At 44.3% G+C, this 9,868-nt stretch overlaps 1 protein-coding gene across 3 annotated transcripts; it reads right to left on the reverse strand.

The window, feature by feature from the left end:
* Positions 1–6,835: 6,835 nt before the first annotated feature.
* On the reverse strand, positions 6,836–9,593 carry LOC131204661 (olfactory receptor 5AP2-like). Of its 3 annotated transcripts, none has more exons than XM_058196161.1 (2): positions 9,585–9,593; positions 6,836–7,765 (listed from the first exon to the last, which is right to left on the reverse strand). In XM_058196161.1, exons 1-2 carry the CDS (start codon positions 9,591–9,593, stop codon positions 6,836–6,838), a joined length of 939 nt encoding a protein of 312 aa, XP_058052144.1. The 3 variants fall into 3 exon arrangements, with proteins under 3 accessions (XP_058052144.1, XP_058052135.1, XP_058052154.1); XM_058196152.1 differs by lacking the exon at positions 9,585–9,593 and adding an exon at positions 9,282–9,295 and having other exon boundaries at positions 6,836–7,763; XM_058196171.1 differs by lacking the exon at positions 9,585–9,593 and having other exon boundaries at positions 6,836–7,783.
* Between the last annotated feature and the right edge of the window lie 275 nt (positions 9,594–9,868).

The following is a 9,868-nucleotide window of genomic DNA, read 5'->3' on the forward strand; positions in this document are numbered from 1 at the left end:
CCATCTTATTTCAAAGTGATTCTGGGCAACTTACAGTATAAAAAATATTAAAACCATCATATATAAATATATATCCAATAAAATTGCAATACAAATAGATTAAAATCATTTACAAAAGATAGGGAAGGAGGAAGTTGAATGCATGGGGTAGGAGGGGAAGGGAGGTGGGATTAGCTCTTAGTTAATCTACCAGCTCCAGTTTGAAGATCCCCCACTGGGGCCCCAAGCTATCTGGTAGAACCAGGTCATAAGGCTCTTATGGAAAATCAGAAGGGTAGGAGCCAATCGCACTTCAGGAGGTAAAATATTCCAAAGGGCAGGAACCACGGCAGAGAGCCGTGATGGAGAACTTATGGCACGCATGCCAGAAGTGGCACGCAGAGCCATCTCTCCGGGCACACAGAGCCATCACCTGTTGCTCTTCTGGGTTCCAGCACGCTGGCCAATTGGTCTTCATGTATGCAGGAGCACCTGCATATGTGAAAACTGAAAGAGCAGCTGCCTGGTGTGCATGCATGTGGTGGGAAGATGATCTTCCAGTTTCTGGCACACACATACATGCTGGCCACCTGGTCTTCCAATTTCTGGCATGCATGGAAGTATGAAGACCAGCTGGCCAGTGTGCATGCATGTGCTGGAACCCACAAGAGGAGCAAGAGCAAGGGGAGCAAAGCTGCCAGCCAGGACGGTGGGCCGGGGCTTCCCTTCCTCCCCACCTGAGTGGGCTTCTTTTTTTTTTTTTTTTTTTTTTTTTTTATTCAAAAAGTTTTTATTGGTCAAAAAAGGTTTATACAAATACATATCAGGTATGGTAAATTTTCATTTTTCTTATCCAAGATAAGAATTTTACTCAAATTTTTTAACACATACAACAGCCATATGGCAAGCAGGTGACACGAAGTAGCTAAGTTTACAAATCTTAAATACGTAATAAAGAAGGGTCAAGAATAAACAGAATATCGTACAAAAGAGAATAAGGAAAACCAACACAATCCCAAATATCTTTATCACTTCCTAGTTTTGGATCTCAGAACTCTGGGTTCAGCCTGACCCAACTCCAGGGCCGCAACAGCTTCTTGTCAGACCTCAGCCCTCCAGCCCCTGGCACTGCCATGCGTCCATAGTATGGAGTGCCTGGCCAGCTCAAGCGCATGGGTCAGCAGGGCAGGGTTTGCTGGCTGGCTGGCTGGCTGGCCGCTCCACCTACTGCTCCTGACACTGTGATGGGTTGGTGGAGGTGGTTCTTGCACTTCCGCTTCTGGCTGAGATGCTGGAGCAGGAAAAGCAGGAGGAGCAACTGCCAGGGAGGCAAGCTGCCCCAGGAGGGCCAGAGGAGAGTGCAGCATGGAGACGCTGCCAAGGGGTAAGAAGTGTGCTGGCCGGGAAGCAACTGGGAAGAGGAGGCTGTTCTTGTTCTTGGTGGTGGGCTGGGGGTGGTGCTTCATCCTGACCAGAATTGGGGCGAAGCTCTCCCACCTGCTGCCCCGCCAACCCAAGCCCTGGGAATGCTGACACACTTTACCTCCAAGGCCGGGAAGGGGCTCCGGCTTTCAAGTGGAGGGAGGCAGCATTCTCAGCCCAACTTTCTCTCCCTGTCTGGGGCTGTGGAACTGGGTCGTTGGGGATGTTTTGTCACCCTGATGGGGGGCAAGGGGTGGGTAGGGAGGTGTGAGGACCCCCAAAAGGCCAGGTGGAGTTGGCGCATGCACACTGGACAGCTGGTCTTCACTTAAGGTTAGCTGTCACTGTCCTAGACTCTGCCTGTTGAAATTCTTTGACCGACAGGATCTGCTGTATTTATTTATTTTTATTTATTTATTTTATTAGATTTTTAACCGCCCTTCTCCCGAAGGACTCAGGGTGGTGTACAGCCAAATAATAAAAACCCCACAATATACACATTAAAACAAAAACTTAAAACCAAGCATATTACATAAATGGCCGAAATTTAAAACAATTTAAAACCCTAAAATTCATAAATAACCCCAATTAAAAATTTAATAAAACTTTTAAGCCAGTCCCGCTTGAATAAATAAATGCGTTTTCAGCTCACGGCGAAAGGTCCGAAGATCAGGCAATTGGCGTAAACCAGGGGGAAGTTCATTCCAAAGAGTAGGAGCTCCAACAGAGAAGGCCCTACCCCTGGGGGCCGCCAGCCGACATTGTTTGGCGGACGGCACCCTGAGAAGACCTTCTCTGTGTGAGCGCATGGATCGGTGGGAGGCATAAGGTAACAGCAGGCGGTCCCATAAGCACCCGGGCCCTAAGCCATGGAGCGCTTTAAAGGTGGCAACCAAAATCTTAAAGCGTACCCGAAAGACCACAGGAAGCCAGTGCAGACTGCGCAGGAGTGGTGTTACATGGGAGCAACGAGTGGCTCCCACTATTACCCGCGCAGCTGCATTCTGGACTAGCTGAAGCCTCCGGGTGCACTTCAAGGGCAGCCCCATGTAGAGAGCATTGCAATAATCCAAACGAGAAGTGACAAGAGCGTGAGTGACCGTGCATAAGGCATCCCGGTCAAGGAAGGGGCGCAACTGGTGGACCAAGCATACTTGGTGAAAGGCCCTCCTGGAGACGGCCGCCAAATGATCATCAAACGACAGCCACCCATCCAGGAGGACACCCAAGTTGCGCACTCTTTCCATTGGGGCCAATAACTCGCCCCCAACAGTCAGCTGCGGTTGCAGCTGACTGTACCGGGGTGCCGGCATCCACAGCCACTCTGACTTGGAGGGATTGAGCTTGAGTCTGTTTCTCCCCATCCAGACCCATACGGCTTCCAGACACCGGGACAGCACTTCGACAGCTTCGTTGGGGTGGGCCGGGGTGGAGAAGTACAGCTGCATGTCATCAGCATACAGATGGTAACTCACCCCGAAGCCACTGATGACCTCGCCCAGCGGCTTCATATAGATGTTGAACAGGAGAGGTGAGAGAGTCGACCCCTGAGGCACCCCACAAGTAAGGCGCCTCGTGGTCAATCTCTGCCCCCCTGTCAACACCGTCTGCGACCGGTCAGAGAGATAGGAGGAGAACCACCGATAAACGGTGCCTCCCACTCCCAAACTCTCCAACCGGTGCAGCAAAATACCATGGTCGATGGTATCAAAAGCTGCTGAGAGATCTAATAGGACCAGGGCAGAGGAACAACCCCTATCCCTGGCCCTCCAGAGGTCATCCACCAACGCGACCAAAGCTGTCTCCGTACTATGACCGGGCCGGAAGCCGGACTGGAACGGATCTAGATAGACAGCTTCATCCAGGTACTGGGGAAGCTGCCATGCAACCACACTCTCTACAACCTTCGCCACAAAGCGAAGGTTGGAGACTGGACAATAATTCCCCAAAATAGCTGGATCCAGGGAAGGCTTCTTGAGGAGGGGTCTCACCACCGCCTCTTTCAAGGCAGCAGGGAAAACCCCTTCCACCAATGAAGCATTTATAATTCCCCGGAGCCAGCCTCATGTCACTTCCTGTGTAGCCAGCACTAACCAGGAGGGACACAGGTCCAGTAAACATGTAGTTGCATGTAACCTCCCCAGCAACCTGTCCACGTCCTCGAGAGCCACAGAATCAAATTCATCCCAAACAACCTCAACAAGACGCGTCTCCGTCATCTCATTTGGATCATCACAATTTTGGTCCAAACTATCCCAAAGCTGAACGATTTTATCGTATAGATAACTGTTAAATTCCTCAGCATGTCCCTGTAAGGGGTCATCCCGCCCCTCCTGATGAAGAAGGGAGCGGGTCACCCGAAACAGGGCGGCCGGGCAGTTATCTGCCGATGCAATGAGGGTGGAAACGTAAGAACATGTCGCCTCCCTCATTGCCACTAGATAGGTCTTAGTAAAAGACCTCACTAGTGTCCGGTCAGCCTCGAAATGGCTAGACCTCCAAGTGCTCTCTAGGCGTCTTCTCCGGTGTTTCATCTCCCTCAGCTCCTCAGAAAACCAAGGAGCCAATTGAGATCTACGCCAGGCCAGAGGCCGCAAAGACACGACACGGTCCAAAGCCCCAGCCGTGGCCCGTTCCCAGGCCGCAACTAGTTCTTCAGTCATGCCGTGGGCAAGATCCTCAGGGAACGGCCCAAGCTCCGTCCGGAACCTCTCAGGGTCCATCAGGCACCTGGGACGGAACCAATGTATTGGCTCCGTCTCCCTGCGGTGGTGAGCGGTGGTCCGAAAGTCTAGGCGAAGGAGAAAATGATCTGACCATGACACCGGTTCCGTCACTAAATTTCCTAGTTCCAGATCATTAAACCACTGTCCAGAGATAAAAATCAGATCTAGAGTGCCTCCCCCAGTGTGTGTAGGGCCATCAGTTACTTGGATCAGGTCCAAGGCCGTCATGGAAGCCTGGAACTCCTGGACCACCGTTGATGACAAGCCGGCCGATGGCAAGTTGAAATCCCCCATGACCAAAAGTCTGGGAATCTCAACCGCCACCCCGGCAAGCACCTCCAGTAGCTCAGGGCTGTAGTCACGCAGCAAGGAGCCAGGTACGCGATCAACAGACCCATCTGATTCCTATGGCCCCACTTCACAAGGAGGGATTCACAGCCAGCTATCTGAAGCACAGTGGACTCCCTCGGCTCTAGGCTTTCTTTAATCACAACCGCCACCCCTCCACCCCTACCTTGGGCCCTCGGCTGATGGAATGCACGGAAACCCGGAGAGCACAGTTCAACCAGGGGTACACCCCCCTCTGTGCCCAACCAGGTCTCCGTAATGCCCGTAAAGTCTGCGGATGTATGCCCCCTCTGCCACAGTATGCCCCTCTGGGGCGAGTGGGACAGGACAGTCCCTCCAGGGTGAGATGGTTCCTCAAGTTACCTAGATCTATACCATGTAGGTAAAGGTAATAACTAACACACTGAATTGTACCCAGGAATAAACCATCAATCTGGTGAACAGTGGTATAAGATGGGCCACTTTAAGGTCCTTAAGAATTGCCTGCATTACTGCATTCTGTTCCAGCTGTAGCTTCTGAATGCTCTTCAAGGGTAGCCCCATGTAGAGTGCATCACAGTGGTCCAAATGTGAGATGAATAGGGCTTGCATGACTGAGTGCATCCAGGAAAGGCTGCAACTAGTGCACAAGACAAACTTGCCTCCTAGCTCTCCTAGCTGTGACTGCCACCTGCTCTTCAAGCTGGAATTGTGAGTTCAGTAGAAACCCCAAGTTGCAGACCAGGTTTTTCTTGAGTAATGCTACCCTATCCAGAACTAAAGATATTAAAGTCCAAGATCAGGAAAAAATATTCAGATGTAATTTTCTTTGTTTTAATAACATTCAACATCGTTTTTCACAGAGAAATATAAGTATGGCTTTAAAATGAAGGAAGTTACATTTATATCATTTTTATTTTAGCAATATTATCTTGCTTAACATTCTGCTAACAGCATCCTTTACCTCCCTGTTCTGCAGGCTGTAGATGAGTGGATTAAGTGAGGAGATGACAAGAATATAAAAGATGGATACAATTTTGTCTTTATTCAATGAGAAATTAGAGCCAGGTAGTATATACATGAAGATGATGGTTCCAAAGAAAATGGTTATAGTGGTGAGGTGGGAGGCACAGGTGGAGAAGGCGTTGTATCTTCTCTGGGCTTTGGGTGTAAGGAGCTTCAGGATCTGGGACTTTAACATCTTTCATTCTGGATGGGGTTGCACTATACTTGTTCCTCCTAATATGCATCTTGCTCCTTCCCTTCTTTTCATGACAATGTTAAACCAATTTTAGTATAAATATTTATTCTTATAGTGTTTGGATATTATCTTGTTTTTAAGACTGCCAGTTGCTTAGAATCACCTTTAGGTGAAATGGGCCACATATAAGTTTAAATCAATCTATTATTATGGAGGATTGCTTCTAAGTAAACAGGAAAATATAGCGCCAGATGTGGAAAACTGAATTTTCTGTTATTAGTTGGTAATTGCATTTTATGTAAAGATATTCTTGGAATCAGAGAAACACATGGAATAACTATGAAACCTATTTAAATAGATTATTTTCACCTGTATTATTCTTCCTTGCAGCTCACATTTTTCCTTCTTGAGGATAAAGAGAAGTTTCAGAAGGATAATTTTGAGGTAAAGAAAACGGGGCGAGGATGGAGAGCAGAGAGAAAGAAGCATTCTCTTTCTGCCTGCATTTAGGAGAGCCTTAGTTTGAAAAAAGCTTCCAAGTCAACTTTTTAAGATGAACATATATTGCTAGTGGCCATCTGTTGTGTTTTTAATCAGCAACACTTTTTGCGTTCTCCATCAAAATTTTAATTCAAAGAATCTTAAAAAATAACATTTGGCCTTGTAATTGATGTTATTTTGTGTCAATTTTCCTTTTTCATTACAAGGAATGTTGCTAAAATTGATTGAAGTACTTAAAATAAGGGTGATTAAACAAAACTGAACATACATGTTGCACTTTACCTAACATTAACTGACATAGACGTTCTATCAGTTCCATCTACTTTAGTGCCAATAAAATAGTAAGGAATTTCACATCTGAATTACCAGGAAATACACATTGCATCTAAACTTTGTTTTATAATTAAATAGTTGACTTTAATGTTTCTGTCAATTCTGTACATCTATTTTCACAAGAAAAGCATTCAAGCATAATTGTATTTGTTTTGATTAATAAAAAGGCATTCTCCTTCTTTTTAAGTTAGCATGAAAATGCATTGTCCTTTCCTTTGTATGCATTATCTGAAACTTCTTTTTTCACTTCCCTAAATTGTTACCAAGCATTCAATAGGATGTTTCTAAGGGAAATGCAACAATGGCTTTCTTTTTTGACATGAAGGAAGTCACATTTATACCACTTTTATTTCAACAATATTATCTTGTCTAGCATTCTGCTAACAGCATCCTTTACTTCCCTGTTCCGCAGACTGTAGATGAGTGGATTAAGTGAAGAGATGACAAGAGTATAAAAGACGGATATAATTTTGTCTTTATCCAATGAGATATTGGAGCCAGGTCGTATATACATGAAGATGATGGTTCCAAAGAAAATAGTTACAGTGGTGAGATGGGAGGCACAGGTGGAAAAAGCTTTGTATCTTCCTTGAGCAGAGCTGATCTTCAGGATGGCAGTAATAATGACAATGTAGGAAATCAAAACAGTCAGAAAAGTTGTCAATGCAATTGCAGTGGATATAACAAAATGCACAAAGTGAGCAATGTGTGTATCTGAACAGGACAACTGAAGCATTGAAGGAACATCACAGAAGAAATGATTAATTGTATTTGAACTGCAGAAATTCAAAGTAAAAATAACTATTGTCTGCGCTATTGAATTTGCAAAGGCACAAGTATAGGCAGCTGTGACTAAGAGGACGCAAAGCTTCTTTGACATGACAATAAAATATAGCAATGGGTTGCAGATTGCTGTGAAGCGATCATATGCCATCACAGCCAGAAGGCAACCTTCGGCGGTTAGAAAGATGGCGACAAAGAAGAATTGTGTGGTGCATCCTATGAAGGAAATGGTCGAATGTTCTATCACAAATGTTGTCAACAATTTAGGGGCAATGGTGGTAGAAAGGCTAATATCTACAATGGAGAGATTTCTAAGAAAAAAATACATTGGGGTGTGAAGCCTAGCATCAATTCTGGTTAGAATGATTATCCCAATGTTTCCCAACAGAGTGATGAGATAGATGAGCAGAAAGAAGATGAAGAGGGGAATCTGAAGCTCTGGGTGGTCCATGAATCCAAGAAGGATGAACTCAGTCACAGTGGTTTGATTTGTCTGCATTGTTTATTCCCCTCTGATAGAATAAAAAGAGAGGGAAAACCTTATAGCAATATAACTGTTGGATTGTTTGATGCCCAAGGGAGGGACTCTGAAAACCCCAAGCTAAATGGAACAGTTTGCTTGATAAATATGTTTTTTTCAAAGTATAATGTTGAATTGGAGACTGTGCACACCATTACATATCACAGCAGTGACAATTAGTGAAGAATTGATTCCTACATTGATCATCTCCATGCATATTGGCTACTGTGTATGAATATATATTGAACACACATCTGAAATTAATTCCAATTTATGAACTATAATATTTAGTTACATTTGCAGTTGGTTTTTAGAGCATTTCAAAGTAGCTGATCAGATGAGTTCCATTTAGTATTTCTTTTTCCAAGTAGAAATACCCGTAAGTGGAATGCCAAATATATCTAAATCTTCATTTTAGATAAACTGGCTTTGAAAACTACAAGACACTGACTAAATCATGCAATATAATATTCCACTGGCAAGAGGTTTCACATGTCAGGTTGCGTTGACTGGAATTGACTGAGAGTGTGCATTTGTTGTTCTTCTGAAAATAAATATATTTGCTGTATCATAAGTAATATAAATTGAGTTAGGAGAATAACTCTTTCTGTCAGTGCACAAATAATGAGATGTCTTGCTATAGTATTGACTAATAAGCTGGAAGAAAGAAGGCGCCAACTGTTGACTCATGAACTTCATTTTGCATTTCTGCATCTCATGCATTAGAAGATATTTAATTTTCACAAAGCATCATGAAGTAGCTTTTGGAGTTTGGGTAAAAGAAAATTCTAAGTAAAACATAGATCAATATTTTCATATCAGAACTTTTGAGTCTTCCTACATTTGTCTGCAAAAATATAATAATGATGAGGAGTAGGAGATGGAGGTGTAAAAGGAGGAGGAGGAAGAAGAAGATATGAACTTTTAACAGTATAGTTAGATAATTAAAAGTGTTAATTAAAGAATTTACCAGATTAGAAGTCAAGATTCATTTCCAAAGATGAAAGATGAAACATTGGAATATAATTGCTCATTTTATACTTCGTTTACCATCGGTTAAAAACCAAGCCCATGAAACTCTCTGTTGAAATAATTAACATATCATTAAAATACTCAATACAATTCTTGGCAAAATACACCTGAGGTCCTACTGGGAATTCATATATCCACTGTATAGTTGCTGTACATAATTAGTTCACACTTCCATTGCAACTTAGTAAGAAACATCATTATGTAGTTTGATCAAATTTATTTGTAAGGTTAACTTGTCAAAAGAGGAATGCACAGATTAAATCAGTGTTGGCGAACCTTTTTGGCACTGAGTGCCAAAACGGCAGCGGGGTGCATGTGCACACCGAGAAGACGATCTTCTGATTTCTGGCACACGGCAGGTGGTCACACTAGCCAAGTGGTCTTTGCTCACACATGCATGCCAGAGACCGGAAGACCAGGTGGCCAGTGCACATGTGCATGCTGGAAACCAGAAGATTGACTTCCTGGCATCTGCAGGCATACTGGGCAGGTGCTCTTCTGCTTTCCAGCACTCCTGTGTGCATGAAGACCACCCGGCCGGCATGTTGGAACCCAAAAGAGCAAAGAGCGATGCCTTGCCTACCCAGAGAGAAGGCTCTGTATGCCACTTCCGGCACACGTGCCTTAGGTTCGCCATCATGGGATTAAATCGATCATACTCTGAAAGCCAGAGCAGTAGAGCCTAACCAACAATACAAAGTAGTGGCGATACCTGTTTTAAAATCAAGTAGATCTGACAGTTCAACATTTCATTTTAAACATAGCCCATCCAAACATGAACTGGCAACATGGGTTTTCTTGTCTTCCTTCCAAATATTACTACTAACTATTTTTCTATCCCAGCATATTTCCTTTGGTTTCCATCTTGGCCCTCTTAGCAAAAGCTATGGATTGATGGTTGTGAATGAACACTGTTGCATTAGTTGGGCAGAAGGGTCAGTGCTGGGGCCTTTAGGGGTTCACATCCTGTCCCCTTTTCAAACTTTATTCTTGGATTAATGTTCATTTCCAGACTAGAAGCATGACAGCAGTTAGCAGGACAAT

The sequence above is a fragment of the Ahaetulla prasina genome, chromosome 1 (assembly GCF_028640845.1).
Source record: "Ahaetulla prasina isolate Xishuangbanna chromosome 1, ASM2864084v1, whole genome shotgun sequence".
Classification (NCBI taxonomy): Eukaryota; Metazoa; Chordata; class Lepidosauria; order Squamata; family Colubridae; genus Ahaetulla; species Ahaetulla prasina.